At 40.1% G+C, this 27,433-nt stretch overlaps 2 protein-coding genes across 8 annotated transcripts in view; one reads left to right on the forward strand and one right to left on the reverse strand.

Moving 5' to 3' along the window:
• Positions 1 to 23,123, forward strand: part of SAMD3 (sterile alpha motif domain containing 3) — a 39,996-nt gene extending 16,873 nt beyond the window's left edge. The window contains exons 7-11 of the mRNA XM_030490114.1: positions 6,045 to 6,212; positions 20,006 to 20,209; positions 20,591 to 20,762; positions 22,514 to 22,596; positions 22,839 to 23,123. Of these exons, the coding sequence (XP_030345974.1) occupies positions 6,045 to 6,212; positions 20,006 to 20,209; positions 20,591 to 20,762; positions 22,514 to 22,596; positions 22,839 to 23,123 (912 nt within the window). The remainder of the gene's footprint in view (positions 1 to 6,044; positions 6,213 to 20,005; positions 20,210 to 20,590; positions 20,763 to 22,513; positions 22,597 to 22,838) is intronic.
• Positions 23,124 to 25,077: 1,954 nt separating this feature from the next.
• Positions 25,078 to 27,433, reverse strand: part of L3MBTL3 (L3MBTL histone methyl-lysine binding protein 3) — a 79,776-nt gene continuing 77,420 nt past the window's right edge. For all 7 annotated transcript variants that reach the window (XM_030490240.1, XM_030490239.1, XM_030490242.1 and 4 more), the window contains exon 22: positions 25,078 to 26,993. In XM_030490240.1, the coding sequence (XP_030346100.1) occupies positions 26,850 to 26,993 (144 nt within the window). In that variant the 3' untranslated portion in view covers positions 25,078 to 26,849. The remainder of the gene's footprint in view (positions 26,994 to 27,433) is intronic.

Consider the following 27,433-nt stretch of genomic DNA (forward strand, 5'->3'; position numbering starts at 1 on the left):
GGAGAAAGGTAACAGAAGGATGAGAGCGCAACAGTCCACCCTTATTTTCAATCAGGATACCTCTCTGAATACCCCAGTGGGGGTCCTCGGCCAGGGTCCTGGGTAATGCTATGGCTTCATTTGTCTCCCTTTGTGAAGGGGAGCTGGAATGACATTCAGGTCAGGTCCAAAGACCTTTTTACAGCATTTAACTTCTAAAAAATATTTTCAAACAGAAATTTTTAAACAAGGCTTTCAAAGGGCTTTAATTGTAGCAGGACCATAGACAGAGTGAAACTACTTACAACTCCATTGTTGTAAGGGCTCATCATTTCCCAGATCAATCCCAGAACTGGTGCTGGCAGAAGTTACATGATGGGGCAGAGACTTCAGAGTTGTTGTTCTTTATCTTTTGATATTTCTCTCACGCTTACTAGAAAGCATATCTGGAAGAAACCACCATAAGTAAGCAAGGAAGCTGGAAGCTAGCACTTTGCAATATTGCTAGTCTAACACTTCTAAGCTGGGTCCTCTCCATTGCCTGGATTGAGGCATGAAAAAAAGGTGTATGTCTGTACATTGAAGTTTAGAGGAGGGGGTGAGAATGAATTGCTATTTTTATTTGCCATACTGTTAGACAGTCTGTTCTTCCTTCATCATCATAAAGGCTATAAATACTTTATTTTTTTTTCTTGATCAGAGATAGTTGTGTGTTACAACAAAAGCGGCTTAAAACAAACCCTACAACATATGCAGAGCTACTTAGCATGAGGCTTGCAGTAAAACTGAATTCATATGCTTTTAAGAAACAAATGAACAACAACAACTGAATCGGCTAACCACCATTCCTTCATCTTTTCTCAGAACAGAGTCTTCAGCAGCTGAAAAAGTGAAGTTTTTGTAGGCTGTTCTTTTAAAATTGCCCCAGGCTTGCACAGGACCTTAGGAACAGTTGCTTGCTGTTCCTGATAACAGTATTGAATCACAGGCCTTTTAAGATGTAAAATATTGCTTACTGAGAGGTTTTGAATGCATTAAACTTGTTTATAATAATTAGACATTGTAACAATTTTTTAATAGTACATCATTGTATATATTTAAGAAAACTGTAATAAATAAGTAATTCAGAGCTAAAGCAGAAAGCTCTTTATTTTGGGACTGATAGCTAAATGTAGAAAAGGAAAACCAACATGTGAGTAGTATTTCAAACAAAAATGCTAGTTACATTAGTTATTTAATAACATACATATATTAAAAAAAACAACTTCTGGAGATGCAGTTCATAAGGCTGGAGAAAGGGACAACCCAAACATGGCAATTCAGTTGGACAGGCCTCTGAGAATAATGGTTTTCAGGACGGGTAGATAATAAAGTTATCTGAGTTTATTTAGAATACCCACAAACATGTTTTCAAGTATTTGGACTTTGAATTTCTTGTCAAAGTTACAGGAAAAACAGATAGTTGCATATGTTTCAAAAAGCGAAAGAGCTGATCATAGTTTAGAGTACTAAGTCTTGTGTCCCTTCTAGTGTGCTGGAGCTCACTTCTGCCATTGGGCATTGCCTTTTTGCTGTGCAAAATGCTCTATCCCACTGTATTGTTAATTGCATTAATTTACTGCTCTGTATTTATTGTCATGCTATGTCTTGGTTCCTAGACTCAGTTTAATTTTAAACTCGTGCTTAAAAGGAAAGCAATTGCTTACACTTTGAGGTGGAAGAGCAGCCACGGACTCTGCTAGGGTCTGCAAGAAGGCAGAAGTAGTGTTTAGTAACATGGCCTGAGAAGATCTGTCAGTGGTGTGATTTTATTTTTAACTCGCAAATTATGGTTTGGAGCCCTTCACCAGAAATGGATGTGTCATGGCTGCTGAAAGGATGCAGTGGAAACTGTTCTGGGTTCTTCCATGGCTGGTATGCATGCCTGTGCATGGCATGGCTGTGCAGGGGCAGGCGGTTGGGCTTCCTGGCTGAGGAAGGGGAAAGCTGATCCCATGAGAGATCTTGACATTTCAGAATTAGCTTTTTCTTCTGACCAAGAACAGAAAATCAGAACTTGAACTTGGTGTAAGGAAAAACTTGGAGAAACTTTGAATTGGAAATGTCAGCACTTTAGTTGCAACATTTTCATGGAATGAAACGGCTCATAAAATTGGAAAGGGGAAAGATCTGCTGGAAAGCATAGAGGAACAACAAATTAAAAAAACCCAAAACATTAGAGTGTCTCAATTCACACCAGTGTCTTCATGACATGAAAAAATTTACTTCAAAAACTTTGGACATTTCTTTTCTCCACCCCTTCCTCCCCCTCCCCCCCGCCAATACTGGACACTTTTAACTCCAAACTATTTTAAACAAGCAATTTAAAAAAAATATGTGCATTATGCAGAAACTTAGTCTAACATTTTCAATCTCATACCGTTGCAATAAGAGGTCGTTAAAGGTTTAGTATTTCAAGACATATTAGTAGATTATCCATAATTCTATTTTCTTGGTTAAAGGGTTTCCAATTTAATTTTGCAGTAAGGAAAAATATGCTTCTGTACCACCAGCCCTTTTGCAAAGGACATCCAGTGCAATATAGTCAGGAGGATGATAATGATCCTAAATTAATAAGTTTGCAAATAAGTAACTTATGCAAATAAGTAACTTATGAATTTTAAAATAAGGTTATTTACTAGGTCACTCTAGAAGAAGAAATTAAGAGAATTCTCTGAAATTCTTAATAAATAATTTTTTCTTAATTCTTATATTCTAAATTCTTAATAATTTTTTCCTGAAGGCAAAACTCATTTAAGAGGGTTATGGAGCTCTTGAAATGAAATTAATTTCCTCACCCCGTCCCAAGATTAGCTTTTGGAAAAAAGTGCTTTAAAGTAATTATCTAAGCAATTTTTCCCATTATGTTTCCTACTGCTTAAAGAACAATGTTATCCTAAACTAACACATACAACATTACAAACAAAAAAAAAAGATTAAAATCTTCATTTAATCAGGAAATAGATTATTAGATTTCCGATGTATGATGAAATAACCAAAGCAACATTTGCAGGTAGTTTTAGACAAATAGGTTATATAGGAAAAGCCAAGATCATAGACACAGCAGCCAAAAGGAAACTGGCATAACACTTTATTGTCCACTCACAAGATACTATTCTATTTGTATTTATCCCTTTTACAAGGGTTGCAACCAACCATTTTGAAAGAGTTGCTGCCCTTATTTCATTCCATTTCAGCCAACATGTTGAAAATTGTGTGGTTTAAAGAATTTATGTTACAAGAGCAAGGAAAAGAGAGGGCTCTCTCACACGCACAGCTTGCCAGTAGGCTTTGCGTAAGCGGCTCCCGTAAGCCTGGGGTTGCTGAGGGGTGCCGTGACACCAGTGAAACCCAGGATCCCTATGCTGACTGACACGCCTGATTTATGTAACTGCTGCATTCAAAAGGATTATTTGCTAGTAAATTACTGGTTTTAATCTGCATGTAATCCTTTCCCTCCTATGTCAGATAGACACAGATTAATCTTTCTGCTCCCTTACAAGCACTGAAACCTTCCTGGGATGGTTTGGGTGGGTTATTTGGGGTTTTTTTTGAGTGTGTGTGTGGAAATTAATAGAAAATAAAGTTACCAGCTAAAAAAATCAGCTAAAATAAAAGCATCCTTTTTAGAAGATGCATTACCCGCTAGGGTAACCACATAAATGTATGTGCTCGCAGCCTCATTCATGACATAGGCATGTGAGAAGGGACTTGGCTAAACTTAGGAGAATGCCAGTTCAAAACCAGATTAAGTTGGGACTCTTAATTTATCTGAGGGTGAAAGGATGAAACAGCTGAATGTTTTCAACTTTGACAGATATTTAAAGCTCAGTATAGGTGTCAGCATATTCTTTCATGTGGAAGAATAAGCAAAAATGTCTTCTAGCCAAACAAAGGTTTTCAAAAGAAAGAAACTATGCAAAACTCAGCGAAGGGGATATTTAAATTGTCAGCTGCTAATATAGTCTAGGATGATCATGTTTTAAGATATTTTAACATCTGTTGAACACTTCAGAAAAGCATTAAGCTAAGGTTTTTGTTTGCTTGTTTCTTACCAGCCTTAAAATAACAATGTTCTGAATAAATGTTGCTAGGCATGTAATTTGGGGTATTTGTATCGAAATGTAAATGCATAGGGCAGAACTGTAAATGTATTTAGGAACCTTAATGGCTCAGGCAGAGAGCAAGTGGGATTTTCAAGGCATGCTGTCACCTTACTGCTTTTGGAAACAGTTTCTTTTTCTCTAATCCTTGTGTTCAACATGGTGATGTCATGGCTCCTGTTCTGGCAGAATCCAAAGTCTGAAATCTACATACTAGAAATGCAGATGGGGTTTGTTTTCTTTCCAGCTCTTGGATGTTCAGGTGTGACTGGCAGTGAGAGGATACTTCTGTAAGGGCTCGTTGGTGGGTGGTAGAAAGCATCCCCCCAGAAAGGGCCCTGGCTGGCCCAGGTCTGCTCGCACTGCAGGGGTTTTGTCATTATTGCTCTTCCGCTGTCATTTTTCACCATTAATAAAGGTCTTGCTTTTAGGATTGAGGGCTTCTAAGTCAGCTAGTGCCCTAGGGAAGTGGGAGCAGTACGTTCAGCAGGAGAAAGACAACGTCATGCTGCCTTCACCACCGTCTGTTAAAAGACCCTCCCAATCATATCTCATGGGTGAGAAAGGCGGTTATGTCAGACTTGCTGCAAAGAAAGACTGTACTTCTTTTGCTGAATTCTGGTTTACACCTAAGTTAACCCTTAAAATCATATGACCTTTACTAATAAAGGTCATGATATTGGTGAGAAATTTGCAGTAATCCTTCTTCTGTTTATATTTGTTTCAGTATGTCAGTGAGCAAAGGCTTGAGTGTAGTAGTAAGTGAGTATAGTATTGGAGTTGATTTTAGAAAATGAAGTAACAGCTGTTTGAATCTCTCTTGCCACATCCTGTCATTTGCAGTCACTTCCCTGACTAATTTTTGTTCCCTCTGACTGTTGAAAATCCCTCAATGACTGGAATAAGCAGTAACTGATGAAACATTTTCAATATTCACAACTGCAGGTTTTGCATGCAGACATGTTTAACAGTCTTTGCTTGGTAATTTCTTCCCCACATGTTGGTAGTTACCACAGCTGGCTCCCACCACAGGATGCCCAGCCAGGGACTGCAAGTAACCAGGTGTCTGTCTATAAGGATGCACAAGGAAGTTGCTGTTCATCCAGTTTTCAGAAGCGACTTTTCAGTACCCAAGTAGAAAAACGACGCAAGTGTGATAGAAGCAGTGGGACCACATAAACTCCATCTTTGGCTGACAGAGAGTGACGAATGGCTCCATTAAACAGGGACTGCATCTACCTGCAGTGCAGAACTGCCTTTAAGTTGCAATTTATATGTCTGAGGAGTCTCACAAACACTAGAACCTACTTAAACAATCATTTTAATTCCGAAATTTTGAGTTCTGTTTAGTAATACATTTGATGCAGTGCAACTGGAGGCTCTCTACAAATAGGAGCATCCCACTGTGTCTTTCCCGCTCCCTTGTGTTAGATAATCATACAACTGCACAACCAGGCAGATGCTGTCAGAGAAAGAGGAAAAATGATCCACTCAAAAAACCCCATTAGTTTTCTGTGGCACCAGTGAGGTGATCCAATTCACTGTGTAGTTTCACGGCCTCATGTCATGAATGGAGCATTCCAAAGAAAGAGCTAAAAAAAAGAAAGCAAACTGCAGTTTCACCAACAGACCTGGTTATATTGGATAAATCTAACCCTTAGGTTCAACTACCATCATCCTTAACAAACTATGGTGGTGCCAGTAGCCCCGCTGTTTAGTTGCCATAGTCATATACCACAGGTGCTTGTGTTTCCTTCAGCCCTGAAGCCACAGTATGCTGATGCCACCCTAACGAGTCTTTTTCTGCTTAGTGGCAAATGCTTTTTTATGAAGTAGAGTTAGATTAAACATAGTGACCTGCTTTAGGAATGGGACAAATCTTTCAAAGATACTTGTAATGACATTCTATTTTTTCCCATGCAGTTGCTGTGGAAACGGGCCCTTAAAGATCGTTTCAAGTACGTGCGGAGACCCATTGAAGATGATGAGCAAGTCCTGAGGAACAAATGCAAGTTTGGCCACAGGAGAGGACAGACCAGGAAATGTTCATTTGCTGAAAACAAACCTGACAATGTCCAGGTGCAGAAAGACGTAAGGTTTTTGGTTTTGGCACTTAACTGAGTTCTGTGTCTTCCAGCTCCTCTGCGTACAATAAGGCCATGTGCCATTAAAGGGGAGAACAAAGTGATCTCATCCTATTTAAACTAATTTTGTATTGAGTTTGTCGTATAGCCAGACCCTTGACATTTTGACATTTCCGGAGAATAAAGTATCAACAGTGGAGCTAAACCCAGTATGGAATGCCTTGCAGATTTGTTGTCATTTAAAGTTGTTACCAATTGGACAGAAAACTCTGGGTTTTTTTAAATGCAGTATTACCAGTCTGCTCTAGGTTACACACCTCCAATTAGTGAAAAACAATAGAGCCCCATGTCTAAGAGCTGAAACCTCCGTACAAAAAAGAATGCAAAGTGATTTTTTGAGCTGGTAGCAAATGGCCATATACTACTGTTACATTGTACTGTTCTATAAAAGCTGTTTGTGTTGATGTGTGATATACATAGGGATGCTTATATGTGCAGTTGCTGCATCTCCCTTTAGATAGAGAATTTGGAGAGCTATCACTGTCCAGTAAGTGTTTGAAGCATTCTAATTAATCTGTACAATTTCATAAATACATTAAGGTTCCAGTTATGCTTTGCCAGCACTCTCCACACTTCCTTGTGCTGCAGTTAAAATGTGGTAAAACTTAAACAGTTGTAAGAATGTGAGAAAGATGATTGATAGGTAAGCAGATATTTGACTTTATTTGACTTTATTTGTCCCTCCTGCTGTTTAATCAGACACATGATACTTAGGGGAGCAAGAATGGTTCACTGGTTGCGTTTCTGCATACATTGCCCTTGTGTTTGAAGGTAACTGTAGTTTTCTATCCAAAATGCACATATATGTTTGGGTTTGGTTTCTTGCTGGTTTTTGCTTTTTTATTTGGGGAGAGGTTGGGTTGTTTGGTTTGGGGGTTTTTTTGTTTGTTTTTTTGTTTTGTTTTTGTTTGTTTGGTTTGGTTTGGTTTTGAGGCTTCAGTATTTTCTATTTATCCCCTTTTGATTAATGTGTGCAGGAATAAACACTTCTCTCTTTTTGCCTGCTTTAATTGAAAGGTTTGCAGCATTTGTGAAGTAAGAAACCCTTAGTTTGGGTGCAAAACAATAAACAGCCTTGCATGCAGTAAAGGAGAAATTATAATCTCCTGGGTTTGTGTATGCATCAAGAGTTGCGTATGCATCCTTTATCAGCTAATGCTTGGAAACAGGTGGGTCTTTTTTCAGGTAGTTGAGAAGGACCTTGCAGTGATCCTGCAGGGACTGCATGCTCAACTGCATTTTTCCATAGAGAAGGTGTAACTAACTTCACTGTGCTGTGTCTGCAGTCACCACTCTTTTTAACTGTATTGTCCAAGGCCATCACTGGTCATTCCTTGTTTGCTTTAGAAATTGAAGAAGAAAGTATGATCCATTTCTCCTGAAGTCCTAGGTGTTTTCTGCTAGTGTTAATGTCGTAAGCCAATAAGGATTAAACTGGAAGGGGGCAAGAGGATGCTGAGTATCCCTAATCAACTCTTTATTTCTTTGTCTCATTTTTCCTCTATCATGAATATAAGTAAAAAACAAGTATAAATGCAAGAATTAACACTTGTGGAGCCTATTAAATCTCCACAAAATGGGGGGAATCACAACTTTCTTAGTTTCAAATGTATTTCTACATTGAAAGCAGGTGTGTCTGACTCTGAGGTCCTGAATTACGTCATTTCAAATGCGCACAGCTGAACAATATGTTTGTTTAATACTCTTTTAAACAAATGCAGTGTGGGGTTTTTCATCCTGTATGTTTAGGAACACATATAAAGGCACCTTTCTGCCAATGTTGGCGCTAACTGCTTTGTGATAAATTTAAACTGCTAAACAAAGAGTCTTAGCTTCAAAAAATAAATATTTGGTCTAGAAGCGAATACCATAGTACACAGGCAGAACCAAATGATTCTCAAATTATCGTTAGACAGATTCCCTTGCCTTCATCCCTTTCCCAAGTCTGGAAGTACAGGTCAGCCTTCTGTGGACTAGAAGTCAACACATCAGGATTATTTAAAGTAAAAGGGTGGGAAATGAATTCCAGGTTAAGGAAACCTTTGGAGAATAATCAGTGAAGGATTCCTAACCCCTTTGTGTCATCACACTCCCTCTTAGCTGGCAGAGTAGAACATTTAGGGCATTATACTTCAAAGCCAACTGGCAAGCAGTGCAGATGAAAGAGCACATCTGTTCCCAACAGATGACCTACTTACCAGCCACACAGCTGACTTCTATATTGAGCTTTAGTTTCTCAACAGTCATAAGATGTAACTCTGTCAAATGTGTTTTGTGTCGGTATAATTTTGGATTGTTAATGGTATCAAACTGATAAAAAGATTATGTACTAATACAAAATGCGTCACTGGTATACCTGGCAGTTGCTTTCATATAAAAAGAGTAACAAAGTTATTACTACTAAGAAAATCCTTAACCACTCTTTCTAGTTCCTCATGCGAGAAAACAGCTGCTTGTCAAGACATGCTTCCTATGGTGTTGTGGGATATGCTCAGAGCCACAGATGATGTCTGCCCCTTGGCCTGTCCAAGCCCCATTACCTGCCAGCAGGCATTCCTCCTCCAAAAGCAGCATGAGTGTTACTTGGCTTCCCATGTAGGGCATTGCTTCCAGATGCAGCATCTGGCATTCTCCCCAGTTTCATTAAAACATCTGCTGATGTGTTCCTTGTTACAGAGCATTATACTGAAGCAAGATTGAAGAGTATACTCATTTTAGAGTGCTAGCATCACAGCAAAAGTCTTGAGCAAGTGCAGGGCTGTAGAATGATGGTAAGTAAACACATAAACCCATGCTGGAGGTGTCTGTCACTGAGTTATGTTTTGCTTAAAATGATGCTCTCTACAAATATTCATCAGGTTGAGACACCATTGGGAAAAGTTTGGACATTATTATGAGCCTCCATGTCTGAGGGATATGTAGAACTTAATCAGGAAAGCTGCCTTAATTAACAAATTTTCTGACTATGGAGTGAGAATCCTTCTTGGACATTTTCCAGTCAGGCAAATATCCTGGAGTTGCAGTAATCCAGGGCAGGGTGCTTTGTTATCTTAGTGACCTATATTTGCAAACGGAAGGTACAGTCTCCCCTCTACAGCCAGAGTGGGATTACCTTAAAGTCAGCCATCCAATGGTTTGTTCTGACTGATCTCATTCTTTTTTAAAACATCAAAATGGCACCATAAACCTCTTCCTCTGCCCTAAGGAATTATTTGGCTTATGGTCCTTCAGACTGTGAGAAAAACCACCTCTTGTCAGTTTTAACAGGAGGGGCCCTAGACTTGGGGGATCCAAGGAAGCAACAGGAAGATAGGACACTCTTGGTGTGCATCTTCGGCGAGAGGATTATCAAAAGGCAAAAGGTGATGGAGAGGGAAGCGTGGTTAGAGCTGGTGATTGGCTTCCATATGATGAAAGTATGTTGTTCAAACACTAGCTTAGTTGTCACAGGCTTGGTAATCAAAGAGCAAATTGTCCCTTTCAAAACTTCACGTTTTGGAATCTTGTTAGTCTTGAGCAGTGCTGTCCATGGAAAGTGTGACTTCATAATCAATTCAGTTTGCTGAATACAAACATCATAATGCCCATAGGTATACTGCATGGCTCCACCTGCCAACCCAGAAGGACATGGGTCTCCTATAGGTCCTGTGTCACATTGTTCTATTTCCAGTGGTTTCTGGGATACCTTTATGACATCTCAAATGCCACTAAATATCTCTATCTATGCAACTGTGTGATGGGCATACTGAGTTTGGCCAAAATCCAAAATTACCTTGGGTGCCCAGAGGCAGATTTAATGACAAGGCCTGCAAAGCTTAACACAAAGAACCTGGTTCAGGTTAGGTGTAGAATACAGCCCCTGAACCAGCCAGAACACCACCACCCCCAACAACTGATTGTTGGGGTGAAGCAGGTGATCTATGCTGTCTTCTGCCTTTACCCTTCCTCAGCCTGCACAACCTTTTGCCAAAGTTGTACTCATACTGAAGCTGGGAGCCTGCTTGAACCTCTGGGGGTGGTCTTAGGGCTAATTGTGAGGAGAAAAATGGTGACGGAAAAGATGCCGCTTTTGGGTGCTTCACAGAAGTTTACCCTGTTGGCTTTATGCTCATCATTATCTGGAAACTAGCTTTTCTGATGAAAAAGGGAATCAAGACTGAGTGATGTCTACCCTGTGAGCTGGAGTTTCTTTTACCTCAAATTAGGTAAATTAGACAAGTTAGACATTTTCTAGGGATATGCTCTTCTTTGAGGTGATAACTAACATTACGTTTGTTAATGAGATTATGCCACTAGAGGAGTTAGGTGAAACAAGGTTTCATGAAGTGCAGAGAGAACAGGATTTGGGAAGTGATGGCTGGAGAAAAAGGGAGGAAGTCATCAGCAAGGGAAAAAGGAAACCAAATGAATCAAATGTCTGTACAACTGTCACAGGAGATGAACAACTTGCGCATGAGATGCAGAAACTCTCTTGGCTCAGTCTTGTAGTTGAGGGGCACTATAGGCAGGTACAGCATTAGGTACCATCTATAGTGTGAATGCTGTAGACAGATGAAGCAGGGATGATAGCCCCTTTTCCACTAAAAGTTTCCAAACCAAATGCTTGACTATCTTCACAGTCAGAATGTGGGCATGCATATATGATTGATTATTCAATGACTGTACTGCTGTAATGTGATTTTTCTACTAAAACATTGATGTGCATACATAGTGTGTAGTGTTGCTTAGCTAATACTTTAAATGCTTTTAAAGCAAAAGCTTTCAACACAAATTCTTGGTATGCATCTTATACTTCACCTTCTGATTTATGTCATTCACTATCTCCGTTGTTCTGTGAGTTAACGTAAAGTGTGAAATACAGGCTGTCCCTTGGTAGAAGACGAGATTTCACCCATTTTCCTTACATTGTGTTTGGCAGCTTACAAATCAGAAAGAAAATGTGATCAGATATAAACTGATGCATGTGGCCTTGAAAGTTTGCAGTTAGCATTGACATGTAATCTAGCTCTGAAAGAGTCTTCCTGGTGCAAAAGGGTAATTATACGTAATTAAAGCAGAGCCTGATTTAATTAAACATCTTATTTGAGTACAAGACAGCGTGGATCCTGTAGTAGGTTACATGGTCATTTTGCATGAAAGCAGTCTGCCCATGCTGCTTCATCTGTCTTTGTGTTCAGTGTTTGGATATGAGAGGTGGCACAGTTGCAATGCCTTCTATTCTCTCTTACCCTATCTCTTGGGGCAAGAAGATGGGTTCTGAGCAGTGTCCAGCTTACTGCCTGTCTTTCAGATTTAGACTTGCTCCAGATCAGTCTGCGGTGTTTTGTTTGGTTTGCTTTCTAATGGTCATAACCTGGTTTGAGCATTCCTCCTGATCTAAAATGCTCCAGTGTTCAGCAAACTAAATGTCATTATGATGAACCTGAAAGTCACCACAGAAAAAGGGATGTCCCGTACAATAGTGGTATTAAAAACTGTTCTGTTTGTTCCAGACAAAATAGTAAGACCCACTTTTCAGTATTCAAAAATCAATACACAAGATTCATATTATGCTCACTTAACTACCTGTGAAAACTGTTGCTCATCCTGAAGAAATTACAAAACCCAATTAATGGAAAAGATTATTCCAAACAAGGAAACAAGGGTCCCACTATACTCCCAGTGGGAATATGCAAGCATCATGTTCTTTGTTTAGGCAGAGAGAAGACACTGAAACTGCTACTGTCAGGTTTTCTTGCACAAGTACTTTGAAAATTGATGCTAACTCTGATGCAGGTGTAGACTCAGCAATCAAGAAGTGTTAGCAGCAGCAATGTTCTAAGCAATAACAGGACTTGGCATATGCATTGGCATCTAGCAAGAAAAGTCTGAAATATTTTTTTCAAATGAAGTATTATTAGCTGCTGCTGGGAGCTGACAGGAGCAGTAATAATGAAAGGCAATACAACAGCTGTACCAACACTGCTACCCATCAGCAACCCAGTCCCAAAGTATGGTGTAAAAGGAGCTCCAATTCACTGCTGGCACCACTGAACCTGTCTATGTGGCACTGCTGTTGCAGGAGATGGTTCTCACTACCATCACATGGTTTCTGACCTTTCCAGCAAGCAGATTAGTCTCCATCCAAAGGAATTTCCTCAAAGGAACAGTCCTAGAGCATCCCAGGTGAGGAACCTGAATCCATGGTTGGCAGTGAACAGACCAGCAGCATGAAGTGCAGTGTCCTTATATCCATCCCTTTAACTCTGCCGGTCCTGTCTGAATTCACTCTCTCAAACTGAGGAACCAGTAGGTTCTGCTGGCATTCTTCAAAAAAAGAGATCTTGATCTTTGCTGATAGCAATGGCTAGGCTACATCTACCATTCAGGAACTGGTGTAAACCCTTGTAAAGAGAAGAGGTGCCTGCTGTCCTCACCAGAGGAGCTTCCATCACTGTGATTACGCAGTCATGTTATTTTGTTACTGACACTAATGACTTTAACGATTTATGATGCTGGCTTTGAACAGTAACTGAAAGCTTAGACCTTGGAGATGCGCATCATTCATAAGAATTGCTCCATTCCTCCCCACAAAGACACCAAACGGCTTCACTTCCTTGGCTGTGGCACTGACTCATAAAAGTGCCCCTCTATCTTAGGCTTTTTACAAGAATATGGTAATATAATCTCATATTTTACAGGGAAAATGTAATCTCCTATCATATGGGAAAAATCAAGATCCATCAAAAAGACATTAAGGAATTTGGCATTTATTTAAAAACCTGTCTGGCCAAATGACTAATAAGCCTCTTGCATCAGGAGATGGGAGGCATGAGGTATTTGGAGGGTGGGGGTTTTTTTCAGTTTTTGGAGAAAACAAATAATGGTTTTTGTATATATGCTTTCTTGCTTTAATGTGAGCATCTTAACACAACCTTTTTGTATATGGTTCCAAGTAGAACTGTGAGTATCAACTGGGGGTCACTGTGAAAAGGCAGCTGGAGTGTGGGCAAAGAGCCCTACAACCCATGTGGCTTCTAGATCCAGTGGCTTTAGCACAGATATCTGAGATGCCAAGAGCCCAGGGTGTTTGCGGGCATGGGCACTCTGGGATGGGCTTCCTGTTGCTGTCACCTGTTGCGTGTGAACCCAACAGAAAGGCTAAGATCCTTGGCAGGACCATCCCTCAAGCAAGGTCTAGGTTACACTGCCATGCAAGTACTGGATATCCTCTGCTTACCTCATTCACTTCCTTTCTGCATCCTTTTGACCTTTTTCTCTATTCTCTGTTTCTCATGAGCTTGTGACATAAAGGCAGCTTGTTTTTTAAAGGCATTGAGGTAAATAACTCACTTGTTCCAGAAAGATATTTTTAAAATAAATAGAACTTTTATTATTTAAAAAGAAAGGAAGTTCTTTACATTGTAAACTAGGTTAGTATGTTGCTAACTAAGATAAAATTCTATATACAAAAATAATTAAAGATCACCAATTAACATTGGAGGTTGGGTGACCTGAAGAATGAAGGATTCCTCATTTAAAGTGGCTATTTTTTAAGTTATGTCCTGAATATATGCTGAACTGTTAGGTTTGGCTTCTTTTCTTCAGACATGGAGACAGGAGCTCCTGGCTTTGGTTTAGGTAGGCTTGTTTTTCCGAGTACTGAAATAATTGAGCTTTAACCTTACTGTCAAAATTCTACTGATATATTGCTACGCTCTAACTAGCCTTCTCGCTTTGATGGTTAAAGTGGAGAGGATCTAGAGTCCTCCCTAAATTAGCATGTGATAGGCTGATAGAATGGTTCAGTAACCAGCTTTCCAAACCCAGATTCTTTGCAAAATGGCGTCCCACTGAGATGATAACTTTCCCCAAAAAGAAAGCCACCTCTTGGTTACCTTTCCACTTACCTTAAAAATTAACTTGTTTACAAACCAAAAACTAAAAGGAAAAAACATTTCAAGCGATTCCTGCATTTAGGTGTGGCTGAGTTAATACCAGTTCACTGCACTCTACTAGAAAAAAGGCAAATTTGCAAAATAGGAAGAAGGGCTGAAGTATAATGGGAATTGAATTATGAAGCAAGTTACCAAATGCATTCTGCTGCAAGCATTGTAATTTTCCAATAAAAGCATAACCTTTTTTGATGTTAGAATCTAATAAATCCTGAGGCCAGAAATAGTTTGTGTAAAAATAAGTGATGCCAAACTTTCCTGCTCTATCAAAAATCTTCAGATTTTATTTCAATAAAACTATTCCTAGAAATAATGAAGAACATAAATCAGAATGCTTTTGCCCTTTTCAGCTAGGTTGACTGAAAACAGCTACTCATCCATAAACATCTAAAGTCACTCTCCTCTAATTCCACACTGGTTTTGCTAAAGACAGCCATTTGACTTGATGTACCAGTGAGGTCTCATTGCTCTGTTCTGTTCTTTACTGATAAACATGGTTCACCTGCATGAAATCAGCTGGAATTAAAAATATGCAATGATGCTGTAAATCTATCGTCCCAATTATCAGTTGATCTATTTTTACACAGCACTGTATACTACAGTATATTGTTTGTATTCCCTGGTAGGGGATGAATGAAAGTAGGAATGAAACTGGCCAGAAACAAAATGAAGTGATTAGATATATCAGGCATACCCTGTCACTGTATTAAAGCCATCATGTATAGTGAAGATCAGATCGTAGCAATTTTGGTTGCTAATGCCAACCCTAGAATTGGGTTTTCACTTGCCCTTTCACTGAATGCAGCATTGGCTTAAAACACCCCAAGTATTTTACATCATACTCATCATTGCCCATCCTCAGACTACATAAACTTCGCTTGTTATGTTTCCACTGCACTTTAATAGAAAAGAAGTAATCTCCGAAACAGCAATACCTACTAAGGCCAGTAGAAAACTGGCCAAACAATCCAAACCAATCCTACCATGGATTTGGTGCATTTCTGGAGCTCTATTGCTTGCCTGAAGTTTTAAGATGTGTTTTATGGCTGGAAATATACACCTATTACACAGACTACTAGCTTAAACAAGCTATGTTTAAGAGCTTACAGTTCAGAACTACCTTTCTTCAGCCTAGAAATGCAGCTTAAAAAGGTGGAAAGATTACAGATGGTCATTGCTCTACGCAGGCTGAACACTGCAAGAAACGCAATTCTAACACTGACTTCTGCTTGTGTTACTCATATGTAATGGATGATTTACACAATGAAGTCTGGCCTTCCATCACATTATTTCTTTCCTAGTAGAGAAGTTTGACAGCAACTCTTCCTTATACTACTGCTGTATTTCTATTGGTAGCTTGCCCCTGATGCTTACAAAAATGTCAAATAGTCTCATTTAGATAATTAATAATATCATAAGCTAAACTAGCTCTCAAAGACAGAGCTGACTACAAGGAGAGTCCATCAACTTGAGCTGTGTTTGCCTTGACAAGGGGGATAGAAATTAGCTGGAGTAAAGGTCATGACTTGTTCTTCGTATTGGTTTCTAAGCAACCCATTTCATTTGTCTGTGGTTACAGCACACCAGGTTGAGTTTGTTTTGCTTTCCTGCCTCTGCAAGTAACGCACTGAAGGTGATGGCCCCTCTGGAAATGAGCCACAGCAGGTGGCTGAAGAAGCCCCTGCTCTATGGGCAGGAGGCTTGGAAGCAGACCCACATGAGAGGCCAGTAATAGCAGCTGTTTGGAGTCAGAGACTTCAAACTAGCTTTTGCCTGGAGTGAAAAACATAAATGTAATTAAAAAACCCCAACCGTCTGCGTACATGTGTGAGAAAGCATGAGCATCTTGAGACTGACAGAAGTAGACCAGCCCTTGGTTTTGTCATACTGGAGCAAGAGCCAGCCCATCCAACTTAGTGCAAGTTAGCAGGTTAAGGAACAGCTGAACAGCCCACTTGGGGATGTGTGAATACTAGAATGGTATTCATGGTTGGTAGGGACCATACTGACCACGAAAGCTACTGTCTTTACTGGCCAGTTTGGCAAGAACTGTAATGCAGACCCAAGAGATGAACACATTGGGAAGGAATCAACAAAGTTTCAGTGAACAAAAGTAATTCTTCATGAATTCATTAGTTCTTTGAAGTATTCAACAACCCTGAGGACACAGGAAATCCAACTGATAGAGTTTACTTTAACTTCAGAGGAGATTTCACCACATGCCTTTCAAAGGCTCTTAGAGGATATAATCTGAAGGATAAGCAAGAAGGTTCTTGCATGAATAAAATAGAACAAAGAAGGCTAGGCAAAAATAGCTGGTTTTTACAGCAGAACAATTATTAATGCTTAGTTTAAGCAGTTCAATGTATTTCTAAATGGTGTGGAAAAAGGAGGATAGTTGGCTGACCACACTGGGTGATGCTACTAAGTGTAGTAACAATAAAAGATTGCCTGAAGAACTGCAGAAGGACCCCATGCTACTGAGTGACAGGCCAAAAAAACAATAGATAAAATTTGATAGTGTTAGATGAAAACTAAGGCACAAAGAGAAAACCCAGCTCTAACAACATTTACAGTGATGGGCTCTGAGCTTCTTATTACTTTTCACAAATGATATTTCTATATTATGCCAAAGAAAACTTGGCGCAATGCTAAGCAGCAGTACAAAAATGTATATTGAATGCTCAGAATTATGTATGAAAGAAACAAAAAGGAGCACATTATTCCATGGGATGCACCTGTGGTGTTTCAACATCTCAACTAATTAAGGGCTGTAGTGAAATTAGAGAATATGCAATGACAGTAACAAGGATAATTGAAAGTTTGGACCAGCTTTTCTATGTGGAATGATTCAATAGCTTAGGACAATCTCGGCTGGAAAAGAGGTGGCCGAGGACAAAATATGACATGTCTATAAAACTACAGTGGCAAGAAGATGGTGAATAGGTCTTGAATCCAGTATGACAATTAGAAGGCAGAAGCAGCAAGAGAAAAATAAAAGTTTTTTCTGACAGTGCACAGTTAAACTGCTGAATTTAATGCAGGATGTATGATTTTATGAGAGTTGGAAAAGTGACTGGGGAAAATAATGGAAGGAAAAAGTCTACTAAAGGCTATTAAATCTAAAGCTATAACCCTTGGGAGTCCACGAACCCCAGTTCAGTGAAGTCTTCACAGAACTCGGGAGGTACCACTACACACACAACCTTACTTTACACATCATGGAGCAGATTCTCCTGGAAAGCATGCTAAGGCACATGAAAAACAATGAGATGGTTGGTGACAACCAACATGGCTTCACTGAGGGCAAATCCTGCCTGACCAATTTGGTGGCCTTCTATGATGGGGCTACAGAACTGATGGATAGGGGCAAAGCAGTTGACATCATCTACCTGGACTTGTGCAAAGCGTTCGACACTGTCCCACACGACATCCTTGTCTCTAAACTGGGGAGACATCAATCTGATGGATGGAGCGCTCAGTGGATAAAGAATTGGCTCGATGGCCACACGCAAAGAGTTGTGGTCAACGGCTCAATGTCCAGTTGGAAAACAGTAACGAGTGGTGTCCCTCAGGGATCGGTGTTGGCACCAATCTTGTTCAACATCTTTGTCGGCGACATGGACAGTGGGATTGAGTGCGCCCTCAGCAAGTTTGTCGGCAACACCAAGCTGTGTGGTTCAGTTGATACGCTGGAGGGAAGGGATAGGATCCAGAGGGACCTTGACATGCTTGAGAGATGGGCCAATGCCAACCTCATGAACTTCAACCAAGCCAAGTGCAAGGTCCTACACCTGGGTCAGGGCAGTCTCAGGCACTGCTACAGGTCGGGCTGAGAAGAGATTCAGAGCAGCCCTGCAGAGAAGGACTTGGGGGTGTTGGTTGATGAGAAACTTAACATGAACCAGCAGTGTGTGCTCACAGCCCAGAAAGCCAACCGTATCCTGGGCTGCATCAAAAGAAGCGTGACCAGCAGGTCAAAGGAGGTGATCCTGCCCCTCTAGTCTGCTCTCGTGAGACCTCACTTGGAGTATTGTGTACAGTTCTGGTGTCCTCAACATAAAAAGGACATGGAGCTGTTGGAGCAAGTCCAGACGAGGGCCACGAGGATGATCAGGGGGCTGGAGCACCTCCCGTGTGAAGACAGGCTGAGAGTTGGGGCTGTTCAGCCTGGAGAAGAGAAGGCTGCGTGGAGACCTCATAGCAGCCTTCCAGTATCTGAAGGGGGCCTATAAGGATGCTGGGGAGGGACTCTTCATTAGGGATTGTAGCGATAGGACAAGGGGTAATGGGTTCAAACTTTAACAGGGGAAGTTTAGATTAGATATAAGGAAGGAGTTCTTTACTGTGAGGGTGGTGAGGCACTGGAAAAGGTTGCCCAAAGAAGTGGTAAACGCTCCATCCCTGGTGGTGTTCAAGGCCAGGTTGGACAGAGGCAGGCAACCTGGTCTAGTGTGAGGTGTCCCTGCCTATGGCAGGGGGGTTGGAACTAGATGATCTTTATGTCCTTTCCAACCCTAACGATTCTATGATTCTTTTTCTCAGCACTCAGCCAGGTAGAGGAGAGTATGGGACTTAAATCATCTGACCCACCACCTCTGTCCCTGTGCAGTGAGGAGGAGGGTAGGAATGCCTACTCAGGCTGGTCACAAACAAATATTACTCTTGTAATGCAATGCAGATTAAAGTCCTCTATTAGAAAGAGTGCAGACTGTGCTAATACAGCAGCCTAGCAGGGGCCAGGGGAGTACCTGTGGGGTCACAGAAGGTACCTGTCCTGCATGCAAGGCTTATTTTCTTCTGTGATTCCAATGGCTATTGAAATCCACGGATATATACGAGGAGGGAGACAGGTTTTTTAATTGTGTACATTGTGCAACCATTCTTGGAATGTCACATGCACAATTTAAGAAAGGATGTTAATTAAACTGGAAAGTTTAATTGCACATACTGAGCACTGTGAAGCAGTTTTGGATGTTTTATGTTTCGTAGCTCTGCATCTTAAATATTCCAGGGAACAGGATGAAGTGTTTCAACTCCCGCTGGCGTTGACCCACAGGCCACCACTGACAGAGACAACAGCTGCGTCAGTGATAATACATATGGGAAAAGCCAGGGTAAATGCAGCCTGGGAGCAGTAACTGTACTAACAGTGCATCTGTACATTGTCTCAGCTTGTTCCAATGAGCATATTCACTGCATCCTCTGATAGAAACTAAACAGCTCCAGGCTACTGTCACTGATTTACTACTCCTTTGGATAGCCACTCCTGTTCTTATAAATTACCGGGTTTGGAATTAAAGCAGGGACAATAATAGTAATTTTGAAGAAGATTGTTAACAATCTTCAAGTACAAAATAACTTTTTGAATACACTAATAGTCAAACTACTCAGTCATGTTTTCTATTAAGAGTTTTCTGAGTTCAGCTGGTCTCCCTGGAGGTAAATACTTCAGTTGCATAAATGTGAAAGTTTGTTGTCCTGCTTTTAGGACCTGTATGAATAGGAAGAAAATACTATTTCTTCAATTAGGCAAACCAGACACAGGCATAGGAATTTCACTAATATCCTCAAGTATGTAATTTAAGCCTGGGAGACTTGGCTGACAGCTATAGTATTATATGAAAACAGATCTTCATCTAACTATCAGAACATGAAGGCAAGTGCACAGAGCTAGTACTGAAACTGTACTACAGATACTTTCTGCTGAGCATGTCTACACTATGACTACACTCAAATCACACAAGCTACATCAGATTAAAAGGCTAGCTGATTTGTCACAATTCTGTCCTTCATTTCTTGATAGGAAGAACCAGTTTGTCTTGAAGGCAGTGCAATGGATGTACACATTAAATGGCTTAAGGAAGAATATCTGAAAACTCAGAGGAACTGGAAAGAAGTGGATAACAGAATGAATGTGACAATTGAAATGCGGAGAAAGATGATCAGTGATAAGGCACCTTTAAAAGACATTCTTAGACTATTTCCTTTCTTAAGATGCCCTTATCAGGTAATAGCTATTTTAAATAATGACATTGAATTTTGTGTTATAGATGTGATATAACCACAGGCACGTATTTTACTGGGTGTTTCCAGTGAAGTATCCAACATCATTCTCTTTAACCTAACTCACACTTTTGCTGCTAACGCCACTTTGAAAGATTCACCAGTCCTGTGTTAAACATACCACATGCAACACCAGTGCATTATTTGCAGTATTTTGGTGTTACTTGATGTATTTCTTCCTTGCTTTGAAAAGAAATTAAACCATCCCCTCTGGTTTATAATCTTTTTTTACTGAGCTAGTTTTATCCTGTCTTCAAAGCGTGCACCTTGTGCTGTTTTCAGTTCTCAGGATTGCAATAATACCAAATATTTGTTTCTCTTTTAGCTTTTTAGGGAGTTCCAGCTTCTCACACACATGGACATTTATAAGAAAACAGTTGAGATTTTGGAGATATATTCAGAAAACATATTATCTTTGTATGCGGTGAGGAATAATCCAATTAACGTTATGCTGCAAGAAAATCTGAAGCGTCACACAGAGGAAGACGTTCTGAAATGTCAGTACAAATCTTCTATGCTCTGAATATCAGAGTTTTGTTGTAGCTAATTGTTCTTACTTATGCAACTAAACTAGCTCCAATTTTACCGCGAAAACATACTAAAAATGTCACAGTTGTTTGAAAAATGCTCTGAATATCAGAGTTTTGTTGTAGCTAATTGTTCTTACTTACGTAACTAAACTAGCTCCAATTTTACCATGAAAACATACTAAAAATGTTACAGTTGCTTGAAAAATTATACAGCGATGGGGAAGCATTAAGAATAAAAGCTAATAAATCATTAGGAAAATTAAGTCAGGTACTGAAACTTTTAATTGAATGAAAGACTGCAGGATAAGTATAGCTAGATGAGCAGAGTTATGTATTTCTAGATATGTAAAGGAGCGCTTATTATCTTCTAAAAATACACACAGAAAACAAATTTTCTGGTTTAGAAATAGTCCCATAAAAAGAGACCATTTCCTTTAGAAAGAGAGGTACTGTTTCTATGGCTGAACTCTTCATCCCAGTGAAATAAAACTAGTAATTACCACTGTCTTTCAAGTGCCTCATCTCTGCAGACACATTGCAGGAATACGTGCGCAAACTGGTACCTCTGGTGAGCAGGCACCAGAGTCATGCAAAGAGGTCCAGGTATCTCGAAGTGTTTGGCTTCCTGGCTGTGAGGGAGCAAGCACCCACTGCCACTCAGCTTCTTTCAGTCTGAGAAGTCTGGGGAGCACGGTTCTGCAAGGGCAAAACCTTTGAAGCAGTTACTCAAAATTGCTATTCTACCCAAACTGCAGCTGTCAGTGCCTATGCTTGAGCTTAGCTCTGTGAGAAGTGCTCCTTAGACTGTCATTTTCTATCACACGGGCATAATGCCAGGATGTCAAATCTAAGGTGACACAGTATGAATACATGTGTTTCCTATAGCAGTTTCACTCCTTTTATTACCAGGCCATTTCTTAAAGAAGCCAGCAGAGTAGGTTAAAATACTGGGGTTTTCTTTCTTTAAGCTTAAAACCATGAGTACTCAGTAGCTCATGATAAGATAAAAAAGTGTCAGCAGACAGCCTAATCCAGAAAGCCTTTATGGACTTTCTACTCATACCTTTGGCCTTAGAAAGTTATGGACGTAAGTAATTTCCCCTTTTCTTATACAAAGTTTTAACTCAACATCTTAGTAAAGTCCCAAGGCCTTTACTTTCCTGTTTTTCTCTCACAAACAACTTGACCTGGCACCTAGGTGATAAATGCCTGACAAGACAGGTTCAGTGAAACACATGGCACTAGAAGCCTAACCTGCAAAAAAGATGTTACAGTCAATAATAGCTGAACCAGAGGGTAGCACTTACCATGTCCCAGGAGGTCCTGCAGCACCAGCTCGTACCACAGCCTTGAAAATGGAGTCCCCCAAAATATCTGATTTACTGCGGAGAGAAGAGTGTGGGCACGGGTGGGGGGTGCAGGAGGTTTACTCGGCTTGCAAATTCCAACAGAAGCAACCCAAAGGCCTACTTACTTCTTGTGAGAAAAATTTAATTGTAATACTGTGTAGCAGTGCCACGAATTATTTGAATACCCTTTGCCAGCTGAGGCACCTAAACCTTCACTGTGGTACAAGCTACTCTTCAAAATGGACTGAACAACAGTTCCACTGCTGAGCTGTTAACTATTATATAGGCTGCAATCTGCTTTTCCAGGACCATACTGCAGTGCTAGAATGTTTGCATTTGTAATTTAGTAGAAATCCTTGCCTTTGACAGATATGAAAATGACTGCTGCATGTCTACTCCTGCCAGATGTCTTTGGAGATGATTCCAGTCTGTTTGCTGCAGTGAATGAGGAGGTAGGAGACAGCACAGCAGGCTTGGTCTCCCTTCCTTGTATCAGCTGCCTGGGTGCATCACTCGGCCTTCTGGTTGCTCAGCTTAGTTCCTGGAAAAGGTTGACATTAAGTCTGCCTTTTGGGTAGATGGCAAATATCCATAGAAATACTAGCTAAATTCAAAAGTGTAGTTAGTTATTTCTCTGACCTGTTCACCAAAGCGATGCTGTGGCATCATTTGAAATCTCCCTTTTTTAATTTAGGTAAAGGCAGTGACACCAGTATTGGAAGTAAAAAATCCCTTCCATGTGAATTCGTGCGAGTTTGCACTGTACGTAGAAAGAGAAGAGCTAGCCCAGCTCGATGACTGCACCATGGCCCTGGCAGCGCTGGTGGCTGCATTTCGTGTGTTCGATATCCCGTGCCCAAAGAGAATCCACAGGACGCTGAACTTCCTGGAGTCTCTGGTCTTTGAGGTGAGGAGCCCAGCATCCCTGCTCACCCAGGTAAAGAGAGAGGTGGAGGCCCCTGACTATGCCAATATCTGATGGTGTACACAACGCTCTCCTCAGAAGCATTTGACATTTTGTCAAAATAGATCCCTCTGTTGTGAAGATAAGTCAGTGCCATTCTTTCTGGTGAAAGTGTATGTATATTTATAACAGTTATGTTTAATAATGCCTTTTTTTTTTTTAAATTGTACTGGCTACTTTTTACAAAAATTTAAACGTAAGCATTTTCATTATTTTAAATGGAAATTCTAGAGCAGTCTAGAGGCATTAGAAATAATAAAATTTTCTAGACTACTGCATGTGTCATGTATTATTTTTCCATATGGAACATTTGACAAATTCAGGTAATATTTTGACCCTCAGAATGTTAAAAACCACATTCTGAGCCACTGTGAACACTTCACTGCTTCAGATGCTAATACAGTTACTGTTTTGAAGTGGCACAAATTAAAGATTTCCTTTTTACCATCATTTCATTACATTATCATCACTGAAAGCCTACTATAATAATTTTTGTATTTTAAAATGGTGGGCCTGATTTTTAGTTTGCAGGAAGATTAGTTTCTAGTATTTTCTCCATGCATAAAACCTTTTATTTTTCACATTAATCCTGAATTTGCTAAATAAAGATTCTAAGATGAGCTCTCAAAGTAGCAAGAATGACTTATCTGGGATGCTGCCATGCATGTTTGTAACCACAGCTTTGGCGGCGGGGAGAGAACGCCTCATTTTCCTTCTGAATTTGTTCCCCGGAACAAATTGGCCTTCTCCACATAGTGACTCTCCTGTCTGCCCACACAGAGTGGAGGCCCTCTCCTCTCTTCTTCCACAGCCTTCTTTTCTTCCTAACACACTCCTCTTAACTCCTGCATGTCTGGAAATCCCCGGGGCTACTGCCTGACAGTGTATGGCTTTGGACAAACACCTAGTGATGGACAGTAGCAGCAGCCCCCAAACACGACCCATTACATGAAATAGAAAATGGATTTTTATTAAAACATTGCATTCTACCAAAAAGATCAATCTCCTACCAGTTATAAAAATGTCTGCGCAAGCAAAGCAGCATTTGTGGTCACCATGATTCTTTAAATGCTCAAACACACAGCTTGGAAGACCGCAGCTGTTTTTTGTTAAAGCTCAGCTGTGCAGGAATGACTCCAATGCAGAGACTACACGGGGAGATCCTGCAGGATAAGAGGAGCTCACTGCATTTAATGGCCAGGCTCTCTCATCAAAGTCTTAGGATTTTTCATGTGGCTCCACAGAAATCAGGGGACAACCTTTACCTGTGTGACAGCTGGGCTACCTCCAACGCAACCTACAATACCAACCGTTGTTTTAAAGACTCAGTAGGTCTCCTGAGTGGTTTTAGCTTCTAAGTAAATTTGTCGGGTATAGTTTTTGTAACAGAGGTGGTTACACCTTGCTACCTCATCACATTGGATACAAAAGTAAGGATTATTTGTGTCCTCACTGTTGTAATAGCTGTATGAATAGAAAGTTGGTCTCTGTATCATTTAAGTGAGGTTTATTCTAAATCTTGTGAACAGTATTAACTCAAACCCATTTCTTAAACCACAGTACTTGGTAAGTAGGTATATAAAAATTCAGGGAGCTGCTAACACCTCCAAATAATCTCTGTTGAGCAGCAAATCTCTTCACTGGTTCTCACTGCAGGCTACAGAGCTGGCTCACAATAGAGAGACAGAGGGTGAAGGAAAATAAACTATATGGAAGGACAGAAGGAAAGAAAACAGAAGAATGTGGCATTTTACTGACCTGCATGGGCAGCTTCAGGTGCTGCCAGTGACTTTGTCCAGGTCCACAAATGGCCTGTGAGCCTTAGGAGTTAACTGTTTAGGGAGAGGGCAGACAGCAGTAGCCAAATTCCTTTTTTAACTCATGGCCACATTGAGCTACAGTGAAGAATTACTCGGGAACAGCCGGGTTCATCTGAAAATCCTGGGCACAGACAAATGTAACAGACAGCTCCAGTTCAGGTTTTATTTGTATTGTAGTACAATAAGAGTGCAATTTGAATGTACAAATATTGAACAAAATGTAAAAATATTAATTATGCAATGCTATGGAAGGAAATTAACAGAGCAATGCAACTTACTTCATATTGACCCTGTTTTACCTCCTATTATGGCAGGTACCAGTCACCTACATGATCTGGAAAGGGCACAGAGTGTTCTTGAAATCTTAAGGAACTCCAGCCAAAGAACAGCCTAGCAAAATCTGTGGGAAGATGCAAAATTCTCCCATTTCTGTGCAACGGAAATGCTCTGTTTGTTCTCAGCTCTAAAGGCTGAGCAACTGCCCACCACAGCGCTAGGAAGAGGGCTGCCAAAAATCCTGATCCAACTCTCCTCTCTCTTCTTGCAAAAGTAGTATTCTGGAACAGTCCTCAGTATACACGTAGCTAGGCTTTCTCCCATTTAAAGTGCATCCGGTTTACATCTTACTTATATATACCAAGTGCAACAACTTTCCCTGACAAATCGTTATAATAATCCTACAAGAAGGAAGGTTGCCTCACCTAAGTACTTGCTGATGGCATCCGCAGCCTGCTAATGACCCAGTGAAACGCATGCATTTTACACCTAGAATGTGCTGACGCACCATATGCGTTTAAGTATCCTTTTCCTCCATGCTTTATCTATCTATGAATCCAGGACACCCCTATGCCTTATTTGTTTATAATCAGACTTTCCAACTAGGAAGTAGTGGGTGAAATAATTCTCCCACCATTGGGAAAACAAACTTATGTTGAATATGAAGCCAGAGTAGCAGTCCTAGCTTTAGCACGCTGGTTTTGTCCACTGTTGTGGTAACTATACTGGAGACTGGCATGTGCAGACATAAATGAATCTATTTTCTTTTTTGCTAATGTCCTTACCTCAAAATACACATATTTTCCTTCATGTGCTGAAGGACTGTAGCAGGTTCCCATGTGAAAGGCTGGGACTCTATTGTGCAGCATTAACGAAAAGTCTTCTATGAAGTCAAAGTTTATTTTTCAGTTGCAGCCTTCTCTATACTGATCTTTTGGTAAAATACATTAAAGATGCTGGTGGAAAAACTCACATAACATTTTTGTAATCGTGCAAAAGTAAAAACATTCAGTTATCAAAAAAGCGTTATAATTTCAACCCCAACAAGGTTTGTTTTGTAACAAGCAAACAGACAGTTTTATCATCTGTAGTTATATGCTGTAGCATAAAGTGTCACGTATGTAACATTAAGTGTTTCGTTTTTAAACTATGGCACACATAGGTATTAGCCATAACAGTCTCATCTGGCTACCTGTAGCCTAATTTTTGGCTATTCAGTTTTTATTTTGATAGTATGAAGTAAAAGCTTCTGAAAAGTAAAATGGGTACATGAAGTAGAATTCAAGAATTCTTATAAAATATTAACGTTCCCTTATATAATACAGCATAAATAATTAATGAAGGTTTTCTCGATGTCCAGAGAAAGTTAGGGATCCTAACCATCCATGGAGAATTAGCGCCATTAGTTTGGTAAATAAGACTAGCTGACTCGGTTGTTACACAGTACCTTCTCAAAAGCTTGAACACTTCCCAGAAGGATTCAGATGTGTACTGGCTCCAGGAGAATATAAACAGTTCACCAGTGCTGAACATACGTTTCTTCCTTTCTGAGAGTCCTTACTCAATAGTTCTAGCAAGTCTTTGTGCTTTGAATAAAACATGAGCTCCAGTGGAGAAAGCTGACTCGTACGCATTTCCATTCTCTTCAAAGTTCATTGTGTGAGTTTTTCTCTGCAGCTTTGAACATCAGAATGGAATTAAAGATTTTTAGGGCTGGTCCCAGTTTAATGCTCATTATTTTGACTATGTCTGATTGGGTCATTAGCAGAAATGCTTCTCCATCAATTTGCTTGAAAAGAAAAAAACACATAAAGCTATTAATAGGCCTGACAGTGCAGCAGTATAGATGTTTCAGAAAACATGAGAAGAAAATTCTTTAATTTAAGACAGTGTAAAGGAATGGCTGAATAAAAACACTTTGAAATGCTTTCTGGATAGCTTTGATTTCAACCTTTTAGACAGATCAGCTAGTCTAAACGAACAGGGTGATGATCATCCTTCTGCCTGAAAACAACTGTCTGGCTAATTTTTAGCTAACCAGTTCTTATTTTCATATTGACAGTATAAAGTAAAAGCTACTGACAATTAAAATGGATAAATAAAGTAGAAATCAACTGTACTGCAGCACAGTAATGCTTTTTAACATCTTAGCTACTCCTTTTATGCAAGCCTTTGTAACAGAGCTTCTGAATTTCACTCCCAGCTACAGCACTGGAATCCCCTTCGGGC

The sequence above is a fragment of the Strigops habroptila genome, chromosome 6, assembly GCF_004027225.2.
Source record: "Strigops habroptila isolate Jane chromosome 6, bStrHab1.2.pri, whole genome shotgun sequence".
Lineage (NCBI taxonomy): Eukaryota > Metazoa > Chordata > Aves > Psittaciformes > Psittacidae > Strigops > Strigops habroptila.